At 42.1% G+C, this 19,431-nt stretch overlaps 1 protein-coding gene across 1 annotated transcript in view; it reads left to right on the top strand.

Moving 5' to 3' along the window:
• The first annotated feature begins 478 nt into the window (after positions 1 to 478).
• wdr18 (WD repeat domain 18) overlaps positions 479 to 19,431 on the top strand; it is a 54,187-nt gene continuing 35,234 nt past the window's right edge. Inside the window, exons 1-4 of the mRNA XM_088621666.1 lie at positions 479 to 725; positions 1,385 to 1,495; positions 2,931 to 3,064; positions 14,270 to 14,411. Of these exons, the coding sequence (XP_088477792.1) occupies positions 516 to 725; positions 1,385 to 1,495; positions 2,931 to 3,064; positions 14,270 to 14,411 (597 nt within the window). The 5' untranslated portion in view covers positions 479 to 515. The remainder of the gene's footprint in view (positions 726 to 1,384; positions 1,496 to 2,930; positions 3,065 to 14,269; positions 14,412 to 19,431) is intronic.

Here is a 19,431-nt window from a genome sequence, read left to right as displayed (position 1 = left end):
TTGAAAATACATTATTTTCTAGTCTTTACTATCTAAAAGTCACGGCGATTGTGTTCATTATTACCCTCTGTATTTTTTAAATAAGTTTTTATTTAAACACCAGAAATACAAAAAAAAAAGGAGAGAGAATATTGAAATAGATACAGAAATAGACAATTCACAGCCAGAGGAATTCACAAATGCAAAAACTAAAAATTATACTTTTGACATATTTCCATTGTACTGTATGTCTTGCCTTTTGATTCTTTACATTTCTAATAGCATTTAAATAAAAAAAGGAATTCAACTTTAAAAGCATGAATGAGGGAGCAATATTAGAGCAATTACATTTGTGGATTAAGTATTTAGCCAAAATAATGAATAGATTAATAATAAAAACATCATTATTACCCTCGGTACTTGCCAACACATTGGTTGGTTGGTTATTACGCTGAGTGCAGCCGGAAAAGGAGGAGACTTTACTCAGTTGCCCCTCCCCTTCCTGGTCCGCTGTTGTCAATGGGGAGCGAGTCAAGATGGCGGCGCCCATGGAAGTAGTGGTTTGTGCCGACTCGTCTGGGCAGCTGTGGAACTGCGCGGTTTATGAGCTCCACTCCTGGACCAACCTGCTCACGTACCGAGGCGGCAACACTTCGCCTCGAACCCTAGCTGTTCTGAACGGGGAGTACATTCTGGGTGCCCAGCTCGGCAAGAACTACATCAGTGTTTGGGAAGTCCAGAGGAAGGTAATTAACGGTCTCATGGGTCGTGGGTTCTTTAAGAACTTTTTTAAAAGGAGAGCTTGATATCAACACGGGGTCCAAAAAAAGTGTCCAAGTCAGCACCGTGCAGTCCCGGGCAGGTGTTGATCGATACGTGCTCCTACCGAGTGGAGAGCACATTTTTCGGCAGCAGTGTTTGGGGCTCTGAACCCTTAACTAGAAGGTTGTGGGTTCAGATCTCGAGAGGGGAGGCAGCTTTTGTACACTTGACAACGTCCACTTACCCAATAAACGTGTTGTTTCGCTTTGGTCGAACGTCGGACCAGTGTGCAGCCTCCAGGCTGGCTGACTGACTCCTGTGCATGTACCATTGTTTCCCGAGGTTTGCCTTTTTACTTCTCATTTGATGCTTAGGTACGATTTAGTTCTGAATTCTAGGATTTAGCTGAGGCGTAGTAAATTAGATTAGTCATTTCCAAAGCCACAATTTTAAATGCTTCAATACGTTATTACTAACATGTAATGACTGACACACCTCCTTCAGTCACAGAAAATCGTACTGTAAGAAAAGTTGACCAATCCTTTAATGGACACAAAGAAATTAGTCATATGTTCACTCATTAACTCTTTAGTGCCACCTGTGCTGTGGCTGATTGTGTAGTTCTTGTTTATATCCTTTCTAGGACCAGCTGCAGCAGAAGATTGTGTGCCCTGGGGTCGTGACATGCCTGACCGCGTCGCCCAATGGATTGTACCTGTTGGCAGGGATTGCTGAGGCCATCTACCTGTGGGAGGTAAGAATTACTTGCCCTGTAAGAGGTGTTGCCTACAGCTGCATAGCTTGGCTGTATTACTGTTGCAGAGAGTGTCTCCGTACTGCCAAGACCACCACAGAGTTCTGATGATGCTTGCACCTGATGCTGGAAGGGTTGCTGCATGATGTTGCACAGTTGTATCGGCCCGCATCTGTGCAGCTTCTGCACTGCACGGCTCAGCTTTGAAAAGGAGGCTGCTCTAGTATTGAACTAAATGGTTGACAGATGTTAAGTGACCTGCTGATACCGTTGATATTGTTAATGTGTTTTAGGTCTATTAAAATGGAAAAGATAGTTCCAAAGTCTAGAATTTGCTTTTGTCTTTGGTCTGCCTTTGGTTTTTTTCAGATCAAATAAGTGCTGCCAAAAGTCACTGTTCACTATAGTTCACACTACAAATAAGGTACTTAAAAGATGAGTGCAAACCCTAAAAAGGTGGATCCTTGGTATTTGAGCCTTTGCTGAAGAAGTGCCTCAGTGTTCTTTAGCTGGGCACAGCTGGTTTGTACTCAACTGTGAGGCTGATGGAACGGGAAACTGATTGTGAAGCTATGATCAGTTAAGGACAGAAACAGCAGTGATAGAGTTATGTGGAGTAGTCAGAGAAAGAGCGGACCTGGTTAAGTCACTTAGTAGCTTTCTCTGGACAGGATTCATGAAAGTGAAAATAGCACTTGGCCAGATAGCAAAACCACTAACCTTCAGTCCCGCCTGTGAATCTGCAGGGGGTGAGTTGAAAATACTGCATGAGCAACAAGGTGAACTGTAAGACAGAGCAGTAGTAGCTACAGTTACTGTATATCAGTAATGAAATATAGATGAGTATGCGCTGCTGAATTGTTGATGAATTGTTGAAAATGACGTGTTTATTGCCCAAAAGATCATTTGCGACTAATAATGATGGTGCATGCAATACTGTGCAGGTATTGGAAGCACCCTGGGTCTGATCTTGTTATAGTTCAGAAGCTAAGCAAGCCTGGGCCTGTTCAGTGGGGGATATAAAAGGAAAAAGAGGTTGTGACTGTAAATCATGCTGGTGGACCAGTAGGTGATGCCTAAAGTCCCTCCTTATTCCAGTTAAAGTAATTTTGCACTCCTCTGTGCTGTGTGCTGGTGCAGAATGATCCAGTGGGGGGCTGCACTCAAATGATGGAAGTGAGCCCCTCCTATTTGTGTAGCTAGCTTGGATCCAATGGGTTCTATAAATACAAGGAACTAATATGCTCTGGTTGAGATATTCACAGTTTCTGAATGACCACTGTTGCAGTTTAAGCCGACAGGTATCATTAAAAAGAGAAGCGCATGTTCTAAACACTTGAGGATTGCAGGTTTTGGCCATTCGCAGTAGACAGTTTGTAAAATGCTAACATTTTCTGTCTTTCCATGTTTGAGTGCTGCGCTTGATTTGTTCCAGGTGTCCACGGGCAACTTGTTGGCAATCCTTAACCGTCACTACCAGGACCTGAGCTGTCTGCGCTTCACTGACGATAGCAGCCACTTCATCTCCGGGGGCAAGGACAATCTGGCCCTGGTCTGGAGCCTCGCCAGGTACTGAGCCCCGTGCTTAAACAGGGCACCATGCAGCACAGACACATTCATCATTCTTTTCTCTGAAAACTGTGAAGACAGCGAGAGACCATAAGAATAGCACAGTAGGGTGAAGAATTTCTTTTCTCTCCTTTTTGTTTTCAAGTGTTCATGATTCTGAACCCAGGGCAGCACAGTGGTGCAGTGGCTAGCATTCCTGCCTCACTGGTTAAATCCTGTGGTGCTGTCTGTGTGGAGTTTAAGTTCTCTCCTAGTGCTCCAGTTTCCTCCTACTGTCCAAAGACATACTGATAGGTTAATTGGCTTCTTGGAAAATTGGCCCTTGGTGTGGGTGAGCGCATGTCTGTGTCTGTGTGTATGCCCTGCGATGGACTGGTGTCCCCTCTAGGTTTAATCTGCCTTGTGCCTGCTGTTTGGTGGGATAGGCTGTTTCCGAACACCCTTACGACACTTCCAGAAGAAGCTCTAACTGTGTAGAGTTCAATTAGACACAATTACTTCATGTTTAAATGATGGATCACCTGTGTAATGTCACTTTGGGTCTTTATTTAGGATGACCAGCGCCTCTAAGAATGTTTCACACCTGGATATTTATTTTGTGGCATTTGCCATTCAGTGTTAAGATTGAAATGTATCTATGCCAGGACCAGTATATCCTTTTTCAGTACAGTGTTTGTGGTAATATAGGTTGGCTGTGTAAGATATAAATAACACTCAACATAGACAGAAGTGTTGTCAAAGCTCTATGACGGGCCTTATTAATGAGAAAGCTACACTGTACTGTGCTGTGGCTTCTCGCATTTGCACAGCAATGTTCTGACCTTGTTAGTTTACAACAGAGGTACTTTACAGCTTAGTTTAGGGGAGTGCAGGTGTTCGCATTTTTCAAACAGTCACCCTTTAATGTGGTTTAAGAAGGTAGCTAGCATTTTTTTATTGCAAGATGAGACGTCCGGCCTTTTTGCTCTCTGTTTGAAGTGAACATTGTTTTCTGTGACAGCCAGCACTTACAAGAGAGCGTCTTCTGACAAACTTTCTGGCGAACAGCGGCACCTGTCTGCGCTGTGGAACTTGTGGTGTGTCAAGTGATGAACGTCTCAGAGGAACATGCCATTGTCTCTCAATCTTGTTTTTTTCCCCAACAAGTGGCAGTTCCATATTCGTTGTATACGTGTTAAGATAACTGTCAGTTGTCCCAGTTGATAAGGACAAACATTTGTGAGCCCAGGTTTTGTCTGCCCATCTTAATCTTTAATCCTTTTACACCATTTTGTTCTTCTTACTTTTTCTGTCCTCTTAGTCTTTTCGCTGTTTTTGTCTTTGCTTAGGTTATTTGCTTTTGCTGTTCCTTGCACCATTTATTTTAACATACTTCTGAAAGCACATTATGAGGAAATAGTCAGGAGTCATTGTAAAGCTACTGGATTCAACAGCGTGAAAAGCAAAATTTACACTTTATATTTAAGTCTTTAAATGAATTGGGCCAATATTTTACATTTTGCTTGCAAATCCATTTCAAATTACTGTAGACATAATTGAGAGAATGAAAGCCTGTGGTTGAGTACATGAGGCATAATGGGTCTCTGAAATGCTCTTAAACAAGTATTAAATGTACAGTACTGTCCTAGCACCTAAGTCCTAGATAAGTGATGTTTTAATATGGGCTTAGAACAGGAGGTATTGCTACTGTCTCATTGGTGAATCTTTATACTTTCTAATTTTGCGCTTGCCTGCTCATGAAGTTATGATAAAAATTCTGCTCTTTGCTGAACTCCAAAAACCTATTTGTAATTTAAATTACAACCCTCAGGATTTTAATAAGTAAAAGCTAGACCTCTGATCTCCTGGAAATGTTTTCTAATAATGATTGAAATTAAACCGAGCCCAGATCCTGGTCTTCAGGCCTGTTTTGATTTGAGTGCGAATTGTTTTAACTTATTCATCATCACAGGGACTCCTCTCATTGCTCGCTGTTTTTCTTTGGACGCTAGCTTGTGTTCTGTGTCCTCCACTGCCTCCTGGGTGTTTCCTAAAAGACTCCTGTCAGCGCAGTGTGAGTGCCTGAATCGGAAACTTGAAGACTTAATGACGCGTCTCTGGCTTACAAGTAAAGGCACTGACTTCTAACTGTACTGTGGCTCCTGTATAGTAGAAGAGCAAAGGGTCTGCTTTCTTTGCAGAGATTCAGATTTTCAGATCTGCCTGGGGGACAGAACTAACCAGACACATTTCAGAGGAAACGCTACGTCTACAGAGCAGAACGTACAGAATTGTGTTGGTATACATCTTGACTAAGATACTGTTACAATGCCTGGTAGCTAGAAACTACACTGGAGTTCTTGTGTGTTCTACCAGTTTTGCCAGACAGGCTGTTTCCTTCCTGTATAACAGTCATTGCATGTCCCAAGAATACAGGATCCCTGTCGTGGAACCCCAACACAACCGACTTTTTAGGAGTGATAAGTGAGGTTTGAGGGCGGCATAGTAGCACAGTGGTTCGCTTTGCTGCCTCGCGGCGCTGGGGCCCTGGGTTCAGTTCCAGACCTGGGGTTCTCCCTGTGTGGAGTTTGTAATGTTCGCATGGGTTTTCTCTAGGTGCCCTGGTTTCCTCCCACACTCCAAATACTTGTAGGGCAATTGGCCTCTAGGAACACAGGTGTGAGCGTGCTCATGAATGTGTCTGTGTGTGCCTTGTGATGGACTGGCATCCCGTCCAGTGTGTATCCTGCTTTACTTCTGTCGCTTGCTGGGATAGGCTCTACCGTGAATTGGAATAAGTGGTTAAAAGGTGGATGAATGCAAGTAAGGAGTGGCTCAGTGCTACAGGGGTTAGCATTACTGTTCCACAGCGCTGGGGTCCTGGGTCCAATTCTATATCTGAGGTACTGCCTGCATGGAGTTTGTATGTTCTCCCTGGGTCTGCGTGGGTTTCCACTGGGTGCTCTGGATTCCTCCCATAGTCCAAATTATTGCACGTTAACTGGCTTCTGGGAAATCTGACCCTGGTGTGAGTGTGTCTGTATGCACCCTGCAATGCACTAGCATCCCAGCCAGGGTGTAACCCGCCTATTGCATGCTGAGGCTCCGGCTTTCCCTTGTCTTGGAAACCGATTTCCCGAATAGGTAAAAGCAGTTGGAAAATGGATGGATGGATTCGAGGGACGTGTGACGCAGAAGGACTTTTCTCGGATCGAGTCCTCAGTAACAAATGCAAGGCCTTCCCACTTCATCCACGCTGTAGCCATTAAAGAAATGAGTTTGGCTTGGATTCTGAAGTAGTATATTCATGTCGGCTTCTGCCCATCCCTCCAGACCTCTGTAAAGTTCCTGAGGGAGTATTGCGTAAATCTACTTCTGAATTGGATTGATTTTTATCACTTGTACCACAGTAAACTGAGATCCAGAGCTCTGCAGGTGACAATCGACTGTGCTGCAAGACTGAAGCTGTGCTTTTGTTGTTTCAAGCTTCAGTTTCTGTCCTACGGTTTGAGAAATGACATTGAAAATCAGGAAAGCGAAGGGTCTGCCAGCAGGTGGCAGTGTGTGACTTTGACAGAGACGCACATGCTGGTGTCGTGAGAATGTGAGAGAGGAATGGAAATTTACCAGTGAAAGAGACCTGAAGGAGGTGGAATCTCTGCAGCTCACTCTTAGTCAGTCTGACTTGTCCATCAGTTCCTCAAAGGATGACCCAGAGCCCAGCTTGATTAACCTTTGTGAATGCTGTGCATGTTTTGACAGCACCATTCTGGAAATAATCATTAAAGAATAGAGTAAAAGACATAACAGCAAAAGAAAGTTTAGAGATCTGATTTAGATTTTTGTAAACTGTTTATGTCTATTTTATATATAGTTTGCACTGTCCTTCAGCTGCATTACTTTCTGCAGGTTTGCTAAATAACCCTTGGTTCTGCACATTAGATGACAATCCACTTGGCACCCTATGAAGAGTCAGGGTTTACACATTGTAAAATGTAAATGCAAAAGCAACACATACACAAACAGAATTATATATTGAATATATTCTGACTTTATATTTCCTCAAAATACATTGAAAATTATTAAACTATTGCTGTTTGTTTTGTTTTTTTTACCTGTCTAGAGAAATTCACTGAGTACGATACTGGCTTTTAATGCTTTTATAGAGCTTGGTGACCCTCTATCCTCCAAATGTAGAGGCTGTATTATGGACTGTATTTCGTTGCCTGGATCAGTAAATGTCCCTGTGAATGTGAATGTTTAACACAGTGTATCTCATCAGATTTCAAGAACTAAGCAAAGCTGGACTGAGTAAATACTCCCATCCCAGTCTCCTAAGGAAAACCAGGTTGCTGTTCTGAGTGGTGGACCAGCAGGTGTTGCTCTTTCCTCTGCACCAGAAATTCCAAACCAAAAAGCCCGAGTATGGTAGCCGGAACCACAGTGCTGGAGGAGGTGCTGTCTTTCGGATAAGACACTGAACAGAGGTCATGGCTACTTAATCATTAAAGATTTAGATTTACATTAATGGGTGTTCTGGTTAAATTCCACCTTGGCCTTGCAAAACCTGGCCTAAATAAAGTTCCCCCTTAATTCAGTTAGTGTAGTAATTTCTCATTTCTCTCAATTACATGATGTGCGCTGGGGCTGCTGGCTGTCGCCTAGGTGAGTGCTACACTTCACTGCTGGGTGACATGGGTCCTCTTCTATACATGTGAAGTTATTTTGGAGCAAAGAAACTTTATAAACGCAACACCAGTAACCACCATCAGATAATTACTTGTTTGAAACCTTTGTTCTGTCATGCAGGACACATGAGACTCTTCTCTATTAATGATTTAAGTTTTATTTACTTTTGTACTTTCAAGTTTTTGCCAAGATCAATACAGCGACCTCTATTGTAAGCTTTGAGTGACGGCTGCCAGCCTCCCAGGAATGACATGACATCAATTTTTTAAGGAGGCTTGCTTCAGACTGTTATAAGTGTTGATTAAAATCAGTTAATTTGCAGCCTTGAGCCTGCACCATGTCTCTTCTCTGGAGTCCTGAGGTCTGTAGAGACAGTAGGTAACTATTACTGTAGTTTCTGAAAGAGAAACAGACTTCGGGTGCCCTAAAGTAGGCTTGCATTATGATTTTAAATAGGATTCTTGGTTAAAGAGAAGTGTGTATCAGCTGCAGGTTAGGTATTACCTTCTTATTGCATTTCCTTTAGGGGTGTTTTTCTATTTATTTTCATTACAGCTACCATTTGTTGGCATAATTGGTTCATTCAGGCAGGAATAAATGGCCTCTTATTAGGAATCCTCATAGCTGATTATGTGGAGGAGAAAAGGGCAGGGAAATTAAGAATACTGTACGTCAGTGTAATCGAACTTCAGCCATTCTTCTCTACTGCAGTTCTGCTTGTTAGATGCACAAGAGCTGAACTGAAGTGGAAGTTGCACTAATGATACCCAACCTTAGATGCACAACTGAACTAATTACTAAACAGTTACAATCAGTTTCCCTTCGGGATCAATAAAGTCTTTATCTATCTAAAGAAAAAATGAGGAAGCTGCTTGGCCAGTGTGCTCATTTGGTTACTAGTAGCTAAGTAATCTGAAAATCTCATCCAGTCATTTCTTCATAGAATCTGTGGTATTGCCTGCCACAGCATGGATGAGTGGCTTGTCCTACAATCTCACTGAAGAGATGGTTGTGCTACACCTCTGTGACATAATGAGTTAGATCTATTGTTGGAAGTCCCTGATCCATCATAAAAGCAGTAAGAAACACTACTGTTTGAAGATGGCTGGAATATTTGGATTTCAGTTTATTGATGAGTTGAGGATCCCAATATATTAAACCTAGCTTTCATAAACATGTTCTCACCCCCTTTTTCATATTTGAACATTGTTTGAAGCTACAGCTAAGCTTTGAAAGTCCCTCTGTGCAAATTCAGTGCACAATTTCCTTTCCAGGACCTGTTTTTGTTGAAAGAGTTAAGTTACTATAGCAAGGAAGAGAAGAAACAACAAAGCAAAAAATCTACATAATAGGATAAGAACCAAGTAATTAAAAATAGTATGGGGAGTTAACTGGATGCAATACTGGGTATAAACATCTCCTTGATTTAAACTCTCCTTTGAGAATTCAAGACGCCAATAAACCTAGATATCAGTAAGTTTTTGCAAGCCTGATACAACACCATTAACACTGAGTGATTTGAAGAACTAAGTATGTTATAAGTAAGAGGACAGTCATTAAGTAATAATGAAAAGGAAGCACACAGTATTGCCATAAAATTGGAATAAATAATTCACTCCTACTCTGATTCAGTGCCACTTTGAAAGGAAGAAAATCTGCATCTTTTATTCTGCTTCAGTGGTGTGTGGAGCAAAACCCCTCAGCCATTCCAGTTATGCCTCTCCATCTCCCAGAGTTTCTTCAACCTCTTTCTTGCTTTAAATTTCAAGCAGCAGGTCTTCTTTCACTGTAATCCCTAGTGCCTGTTTTTTTGGCATAAAACAATGCGTTGGACTTAAATGAACAAAATCTACTTACTCACACATTCTATACATGCATTGTTATTTCTGTCTTCCTTTGTGGTTTATAACTCGCATTTTATTTAGTTAGGTGCTAGAAGCAAGAACAAAAAATAAGGTTTTTAAAAAAAAAGCGTTTCCAGAGAAAGTTGGGTCTGCATGCACAGCGTGTTCAGCAGAATGTTAAGATGGCAGTTCTTTTGAATTTAAAGCCAAATCCGGCATCTGTTTTTTTTTTTGCCATTCTGGAAACAAAGTTTTACAGGCTGGATTTCTTGTGCCATGTGCACTGGGGTCTTCTCAGACAGGCAAACTTTGGTGTTCTTTGAAAATTGCATTTGGAATCAACTATGAAGATTCAAGGTGCTTTGAGCCTGATCTGTAGAATTCAGGAGATGAAATCTGGGATTAAGGCGTCGGTAAATCAAGAGTGCAAACGTACTTCGTGTAGATAGTTTTTTTTCGTTTATAGAGTTGTATTGAACACAAGTACTTTGTATTGCTTTCTATCTTTCCTGAAATCTCACAGGCTCTGTTCCTTTCTATAGACATCTGGGTGTCTTCCTATGTTAGTGTCCTGGCACATTAGTAGAGGGCGGACTCGAGAGAAGAGGACAATCTTGAGAAATCCGGATAAAAGAATGATAGTTTAAAAAATAAAACATCTTCTGTCTGGTACTACACATTCCTGAAATTCCTCCAACCAAGTGGGAAATACAATAGCAGTTTTTCTCTGACCTTCTGTCAACAGTATGAGGACAAATAGAGTGTGAAGTGCACAAGGCAGAGTCTAAATGAATTAACATTTGAATCGGTTTGATTTTTATATCATCTTCCATCTGTGAAGAATACCAAGGTCCTCCGTAATCCTCTGCACTGATCAGATACTGTAATGCAAGTTGAGGGCTGGAGTTCAAGAGAGCCAGGAGACTAAGGAAAGATCTCAGGATGATGAAACTGAATAAAATGACAATTTCCTACTGTGATGTGCACTTTCTGTAGGAATATCGACATGTTTAGCAATTTGTTCGAAGTGTGCACAGCAAATGTTCAATTGAAATACAATGACCTTACCAAAAACTGCATTACAGTCCAATATCCATCCATCTGTTTTCGAATCATGTCTTCCAATTCAAAGAGCCAGAAACGGACACAAGGCAGGGTGCCCTCCAGTGTCGTTTTGACTTATGTTTTCCTTCATCCCTTTATCGGATAAGCCTGGAAAAAAAAAGTCTTTTGTCTTTTTGGCTTGAAGGAGCTCCTAAGGGCATGTGGTGTAAAAGGGAAGAGGTAGGGTTTCGCATCCAAACGTCTTGGACTGGTTTGTCAAAGGGTGACCCAGCTACCAGATGCAGATCTCGGGTTTCTTTTGAGTTCTTGTGCCATTGAGAAACGGGGGGTGTTGTGCTTCTGTATAGGCTCTTTGTTGAGGCCAAAGTTCTTGAGGGCAAGGCTGCGTCTGTGGTCCGTCTTTAACAATGCTGAGGTGCTTGAAGAGGACAGTCCTGAGCTTCCATCAGCCCAGACTGTGTCCCTGCCATGTTGTGTACCATGACAGAATGGGGCTGAGAGTTGCCACCCTGCCAGCTGGGCAAAGCTTCCAGCAGCAACCTCTCCTGTCTCTCTGGGGCCCTGCCAGAGCTGCAGCGGGCCATCAATTAAACAGACAGGGGGGCAGCATGCTTTCTGGGTGGGCGGCTCAATATGACAAGAGCCAGGTTCCGGCAGGGGGAGAGTGAAGACGTGCTTCCCCCAAGAATGTCAAGTGCAATAATAAGCCGAGAGCATGAGCTGCGATTGATCATTTTATTGAAATTATTGTGAAGCATTGTTATATAAAGTAAGATATTTCCGAAGTTACTTGGGAAAAAATCATTGGTTTGACATTTTATGCATGCCTTTAGCTCGCCCACTATTCTGAAACTCTTTATATAATACGCAAGTTATCACTTTGCAATATTTAAAGTAAAAGTATAGGTGATGTTCACATTATACAGCTATCATATCTCATATTTCGTCTCAGTATTGAAGCAAAGTAAGTGGGGAATATAACAGTTGCACATAACCTTTGGTGTATCGTTTCAATAAGGCTTAGATCACTGTGCAGTATTACTTTGCTTACTCTCTGGTATTTCTCCTCTTCATGTTCAGGAGTTTTTTCAGAGTTCTGCCTGGAATCGCCTACGATAGCATGCCATAGTCTCAGTCTTCAGAAATTAGCACAAAACTTTGAAGAATTCATATTACAGTTTAAGTGGGAATTAATATGCTGTTCCATTAAAATGTAGGTGTTATCAAATTTCTAAGGATCAATATTATTGATTTCATTCTACGTATTGCATTCTGAAGACTTTTGCACAAGTTACAGGACATGAGTATTGATCAGGTTATAAATAAAGATTGGGATTCAAATTGGTTTTAATTTTTAATATTCTATCAGGCTGAACAGCTCTGCTTTTCTTGACTGGCTCCAAAAAATATCAACTTTTTTAAAACTAAAATCAATTTTAGATCCAATTTAATTTGTTTGAACAAGCCTAGCCTTAACAGTTATTCCTTAAACATCTTTTAGCCACGGGTTCTAATAAACTTACATTGCACTAGTATTACATCAGAGTGATCTTTAAGAATTTACATTTTTTGCCTGCAGTCAAATGTCTTATGCCATTATGAATTGTTACAAGTTCATTATTTTTGCTCACCTGCCACTCTTTAAGTTCTTGAGCATTCTGTATATGTTAATTAAGCATTAGCATGTGCAAGGTAATCTTTTCTAAGACTCAAATGTTCTATTGCAAAATAGTTAAAAAATATTTATGCAAAAAATCATCATTATCGTGAATATTCACCATCTTTGTACTGAATCATAGGACCAAATCTTTAGTTTTCACGAAATTACATTAGTTTACAAACCAATAATTTTGTAATGAGATAAACCTTTTTTTTTTAATACATCCATTTAAAGCACATGAGAATTAAAACTCGGAGAGAGCGTTATTAATTTGTTTTTGAATAATTCAATTGAATACGATAGCAAGACCGCTTACTTTGCAATTAATGTATCTCTGGCTTTTGAAATAATGGCTTCAAGAAAATGATTTTGTGTTACAAGTGGCTTCTTGAAATTCAATTAATCAAACTGTAACTGGACTTTGCATGAAAACAGAGGCGACAAATGCATAAACCATTCTGGAGGATCTTTTGTAAAAGAAAGACAACTTTTCTTTGGCCAAGCTCCTTATAGTCGAGGAGACAACGTTGTATGGTATCATAGGTCTTGAGCTTGCTGTGCATTACTTGGCTTTGTTATACCCCTGCAGGGAGTGCTTTATGCATTTAGATTCCCTTCATATTGTAACAAGGTTACAGTTTTACTGACTCTGATTTTCCTATGACATGCAGAGTTCAGTATATAGACTTTTCAGTATATAATATTTAAAGGCATACACTTGGTGTGCGGTGCTTTTCCTCATTGCTGTAGCTGAAAATGGCTTCATATCTATACTTGCACTGTATATAAATAAGGTACTGAAGGGAGCGGCTCTGTGCATTGACGGGCCCATTCATCAAAGCTCCAGAATGAGTCACAGCCCATGCTGCATAGATAGGCCTTATCTCTTCTCAATAGGCCTGCTTCACGTGCCTCTTGTACTTTGATAGGAGAAAATGAGCACAGCGGTGCTGTGTCATCTGAAGCTCATCTCTTCCAGTCCCTGAATCCAGCCAGTCGCTCAGAAAGCTCTCGGTGTGAGCTGTAAGAGCTCACTCGAAGGCATGCAAGCTCCACCTATACTCCAAGATATTCTTGGTCCGTAAGCTGTGCATCTACCCCCTTGATCGCACTGCAGGCCTGCTTTTCAGAACTGATGGGATGAAAAAAAATAAGAGGAAAATGACTGAGTTGCAAAAAAAAATGCAGCTTTCAAGAAAGAGTGTTAAAGCATTTTGTTATAAATTTAGGACAAGGTTACTTAGGATGTAGAAGATGTAAAAATACATCCTGTCTTCATGGGTGATCACTCCAGCGTGGCACATGTCCTGCTTCAGTTATTCGTTCATTAGTCAAATGTTACAAAACACAAAAATCAGCTGTGGCTTCTGGAGTTCCTTTGCATTACAGCTGCATTCTGTTCTTGAACGGAATCCTTAACTCATCTCTCTCTGTCTGTTTGAAGAGAATGGTGTAAAATATCGCTCCTCAACAAATCATTACCTCACTGAAAGAGTTCAGCAGCTGAGAAGTTAACTGGAATTTAAACTAGAAGACGCGGTGAGTCTGCAGGGTTAAGAACATGTCTTCTTTGAGTCGACTATTGTCTGGTTTGTGACTAAAGAGTGTTGTGCTCTTTGACCCTGTTGCTGTGTATTGAGCCTGGTACAAGTCTCCAGGCTGCCTTGGCAGGAAGGGGTTTAAAAAAAATCAGTGAATATAAATAAAGCTTGTCTTGCGTATTGTTTTAGGAACAATTAAAGATTTATTCCACGCCGAAAAGAGAAGAAAAGAAAGACAACGTTTCGGCTGTGGAGCCTTCGTCGGGCGTGAATGCTGACGCGAAGGAGGCTCTACAGTCGAAACGTTGTCTTTCTTTTCAGAGGGGGATAAACCTTTTTGTTCCTCTGTAGGCCGCGCCTGCCAACGCAGCTGCCTGCTTGAGAGCTGGATTGTTTTCGTTGAATGTCTTCAATGTGTGTTTCTCAGCGTGGTGCAAGTGGATCCACTGCGGACCCCGGAACCACGACACGTTTGGGCACAGCACTCCCTTCCCATCACGGACATCCACTGCGGCCTGATGGGACCCCAGGCACGAGTGGCCACGGCATCCCTGGACCAGACTGTGAAGGTGGGTCTGATCTTAGAGTTACGTGGGTATCGGGTACTGGTCCGCACGCTGCTCCTGCAAAGTGCCGATTGTTCCTGTTGTGGATGTTAAACCACGTATACGCCATAATCTTAGGAATGAATTTACGAGTGCGCATCGATTTCTCCGCTTGTCGGTCTCTTTATCTTCTAGAACAGTCTTGGACTGAATTTTAACGTGCAGGAATAGCGTTCGCAGTGGTAAAAACAAATCCATCAAACCATAAATTTACTGAATAGTCGTTTTAACCGTAAATTACCCACCGTAAATCTTCTCGGACTGCTCTTCAGAAGCCAGGATGGGAGATTCCAGAATCGGAACTCGGGCTCCGATCCAGCCGCAGTTCAGAAGCCCTCCTCTAGGTTGTGGCTGTGCTGTGTCAGGTGTATGTATGTGTCAGGTTATGATTTTTCTGTTTTTCTAGTGACTCTGGGGATACGCTCACGAGATGCATGAGAGGTGCTTTTTTTCCCCCTCCACTGTCTCAGTTTTAATTACATTTCAAGCAGCTGAGATAAACCTGGAGTTGCTCTGGTTCATGCTCTTGCTGTCCTTTTGAAGGTTTTATAACTGCAAGGACCAACACTGCTTCCCTTCCTCCTAGTGTGAGAGGGAGCTCATTTCTGTGGTTTCTGAGCTGCAGTCATGCCCTGCCTCCTGCCATTACTGATCTGCAGGGCGCAGGCCTCCTTTTCTCCCGCCCTGCACACTGCTGCAGGTCACTAGATGTATTCATCCCCATGTTTCATGTCGAAACTGGAACCCTGTGGGGGGGGTTCAGGATATTTAAGGGCTGCTCTATAACCGCTCTGGGTTCTCTTACGGAGTTTGGACTCCCAATTCTTTGCTCAAGCTTTGTTCCGTAGTTTGCAGATTTTTATACTGTATAAAAGGCCGGGCCAGTGTGGGAAAAAGCTTGAGTTTTTGAGGGTGTTCAATGCTCAAAACCTTTTGTTTTATAAAATGTTTTTAGAGGTGTTTTAAAGAGAAGGTGATATTGCATGTGAAATTTAAGGTAGATTATCCTTCTCTAATTTGAAGAATCAGCCCCCAGCAAACTGTGCCAAACCCAGCAAGAACTTGAAAGGCACTTCAGGCTTCAGTCAGACTGCAGCTTTAACAGAGATCAAAGTGAGGGAGCTTAAATGCATCTTCTCCCTTGGTTCGCAAGAGAATATATGAATGAATTTATATTTATATAGCACCTTTTATCTGAACAAAGATCCCAAGGAGTTTTTCATTAAGGTGCGTCATCTGAATCAACAATTGCTTTCGGAAGCAGCTACTTTAACTTTACCACGATTTAGAAAAGTAATTTTTAACTTCTGAGTGTGTTTTTTTTACATTGGTATGTCATCAAAAACTCTTTTCTGACTCTTTCCTTTTTGCTAGATCACCTGGAGAGTAAAACGTTTTTTCATTTTTTTTCTTTATTCCAAAAGAAATAGTGAGTGATGCTGTAGTTTATGTAGTGAAATAATGAGTCTCCTAAAAAACATTCCAATTTCAGTTGAAGTACAAGAGCAGTAAATTGCATGGAGAAACCTTTGAGCCTATATATGTATATTTATAATTAATAGAATTTTGTATTGTGTTGATCAGTGGCAAAAATACCATCTAAATCCACATAGTTCCATACTGTAACACAATATAAGAGAATAAAGCCAAGGGGGGTGAATACTTTTGTATGTCAAACTGTCCAGTATGTCAAATAGACTGGACTGATTTTCACATGAAAGGTTGAGACTTTTCAGCTCAACATTGTAGTGCTTTTTATAATACTGGGAGATGAGGCTCATACGAGTAGCATATGTTGTGCCCCTAACATCAGATGTACTGTATATGTTATTTCCAGACTTATTTTATGTAACATTAAGTATTCTTTTATGTAAAGTACATAAGTGCACTTTATGTATTCTTTTCTTGTGGAATAACTGGCTAATGTCACCACTGGGAATGTGGGATCAGTAATGTTGTCTGGGTGCTGCTGGATTGAATCTGAGACATTGACCACAGTTGACTTGGATGTCACAGCAGCAAACTGTTTTGCTCAGGACTGCCAGTTTTGGTGGGAAAGGCCCCTAAGTTTTACTGTGTTTTACTGCATTGTCAGGGTTATTCTGTGGCAGAGACGAAACACTGCAGCTGTCTGCTGGTTGGAAAATCTGCTTTTTGGTTTTCAGGATCACTCAGATAATCAGAGATGGGACATTTTGGAGGATGGATGTTTTTCCTTTTTTTTTGAGACTGCAAGTTTTGCCTCCACAGAAACAGCATCCAGAACATGCTTTATTTCCATGAAGGCAAATTAAAATGGAAAGAATGAATTCTTCTTGTGTAATGTTTGTTTGGAGTTCAATGAGATTTTCACCATTTTAATGAATCATAAACTTCCAGTTCACTAGAGAGAAGAAAGAAGGCTGGCTTCTAATGAAATGAAATGGAGGGAATGCAGAGGTCTCCTCCTAATGCTGCACGGCTCTGTGCTTTGATAAATTCCGTATAACGTGAGCCACATAATCAATAATTTTTAAAAGGTTGTAAAAAGCACTCAGCTTGGGAAAGAAGGAAGGAGGGGATGTGGGAACAATCTGACATGGGCTAGGGAAGGTCATAGTAGGAGGGACTCGGTCATACCAGGAAAGTATGAAAGCATCAACAACCAAAGAGTTGGACATTGCATGTTATCATTATACCCTTCAGTTGTATCCTCCTCTGACCTGGATTGACACTGCTTCCGTGAGGGAGAGACTTTTCTCTTTAGGGGCTCAGTTTCCCCTGCACCCATAGCTCTGAGGGAAGAGGGGTTGCCTTGCACTGAGCCCGCATTCAGCCTTTTGCAGTCTGTATCCGGTCGTTTCCTTACTTGGTGGACTGAAAAAGACAGCAGGTCTGGAGTAGCACAGAAATGAGGTCTCGGTGAGTGTGCTCGGTAGCCAGGTAGTTCGATTTCTTTTGCCTTAATTTGTTCAGCGTTACACTGCAGGGCTGCAGTGTGTTCAACAGCTTGGCTTTATGACACTGGTGCATTTAGTACCTCTACATTAAGGTGTGGGGATAAAGTGTTTACTACCTTTGTGTTACAGCCCTGAAAAAAAGTGTGTTTAGTAACTCAGTGGTACGGCTCTGGGCTGCAGTGAGAGTCTCGAGTTCAAGGACAGTGATGGCGATAGCTGGAAGCACCTTTTTTCGACTTATCTGTTTGCTTTGCATTAAACCTCCTGGACTTTTGCTACAGTCTGTGTCTTTATCTTCTTTGGTGTTGAGCATCATGCTGCACAATCGCACTCCGGTTTCTTGAGGGCATCTGAGTGTTTCAGTAAAACTGACACATCCGCAAACAGCCAGCAACACCGTTTATCTAGGGCAGGGGCGTCAAGTCCTGATCCTGGAAGGCGGGTGTGTGTGCAGGTTTCTAAGGTCTCTTTAAAGCACTGGCACTGGGGGAGTGGGAAGAAGCTGTTAAAGTGGTCCAGTTGAACCAGTAACCAGCCGATTTCACTTGTTAAAAGAGAAGTTGGAATGTCATACTGGCCCTCCAGGACGAGGATTGGGCATCTTTCCCCATGTCACAGACATTTGTCATCTCTGCATCATAAAAAACTTGCTTTAAGGCTCATGTATTGCATGTCAGAGATCTGAACTCGCAGGTCGACCACACAACTCATTTAGAACTGAAAGCATTACAAGCTTACAATAGTGACAAAGCATTGCACAGTTTGCCCACATTTCGTGTTAATGGTTGAAGCCTTTCGCCTTAATGCTTTGTTTAATCAAGTAATGCACAGGAGGCTCACATACAGTATGTGGCTCACCCTTTCCCATAGTCTTACACTTCCCCTGCTAGTTGAATGTTCACAGGCAGCTGCAGGTTTTCACCCGTCACTAACTCCCTCCTGCTGGTGGAGCAACGGTCCAGCTGTCAGCGGGTCTCCTCCCATACAAAAGTGCTGTCTGAATCCATAGTGCGGCTGCAGCAGAGGCACAGTTGTGTGGCGGTGAGTCCCGGGTTCGACTTCAGCTCGGGCCACCTGTCTTTGTGGCGTCTGTGTGCTGCCTTGTTTGCCTTGTTATTGTTTTACTGCGTACCGCTGTTCGCTTTCAAGTGGAGATGGATTGGATACTCGATCCTCCTTCCAGTTTCTGTTTCCAGAGTGACCAATACTGCTTTAAAGGACTTAAATCTAATCAAATAATAATAATTGCTTACACTTATATAGCGCTTTTCTGGACACTCCACTCAAAGCGCTTTACAGGTCATGGGCACTCCCCTCCTCCACCACTAATAAATAAGCACAATGCTCCTGGAACTTGTGCTTTAAGAGGTGAAGTGCAGTTGAATTGGACAACCTTAGGATTTTGTACATTCAAAAGCCCTGTAAAATGCACAGTATTTTTATTTGTATAATGTACATGCAGGTTTAGGAGCAGAGTGGGGGAGGAATAGTGGAGATGTTCCACAGCTCAGCGGTGGAATTTCAACATTGATACCCAGTGCTTTCCTTGTGATATCCTGGCTCATATCTCTTCCACTTTATGGCCTTTCCGTATTATTAGGCAACGCTGCAGTGGTTATTACTCCATGTGATGCTTGGGTGTGTGGAGAGATAACTCTGTCGGGAAAACGATCTCTTGGAAATTTGTATCTCTCTCTCTCTCCCCCCGATTTAATGGGATTTCTCTAAAAAACTGAGCGAAGGTAGAGCTGAAATACCGAGCAGGGTACGGTCTCAGCCCTGTGATGGGATGGATGCGACAGCTGAAACAAGGCGATTACAGACGAGATGAACTCTGGGGAGATTGAAATGGCACATGTGGAAGGAGCCGATGTGATGGACGAGTCTGGCCTCCTGTCCAGGGTGTAGCACGCCTTGTGCCCCTGGCGTGCTGAGATACAGTCCGGCTCCCCCGTGAACTTATATTGGATAAAACAGAAAACGGATGAACGGCTGGATAATGGAGGAGATTCTTTAAGGAGGAATGTTCGCCTATTCGCCCGGTT

Source organism: Lepisosteus platostomus, chromosome 27 (assembly GCF_059453375.1).
Source record: "Lepisosteus platostomus isolate fLepPlt1 chromosome 27, fLepPlt1.hap1, whole genome shotgun sequence".
NCBI classification, from domain to species: domain Eukaryota; kingdom Metazoa; phylum Chordata; class Actinopteri; order Semionotiformes; family Lepisosteidae; genus Lepisosteus; species Lepisosteus platostomus.
The sequence above is the reverse complement of the archived record's forward strand: the minus strand, read 5'-3'. Positions and strand labels throughout refer to the sequence as shown.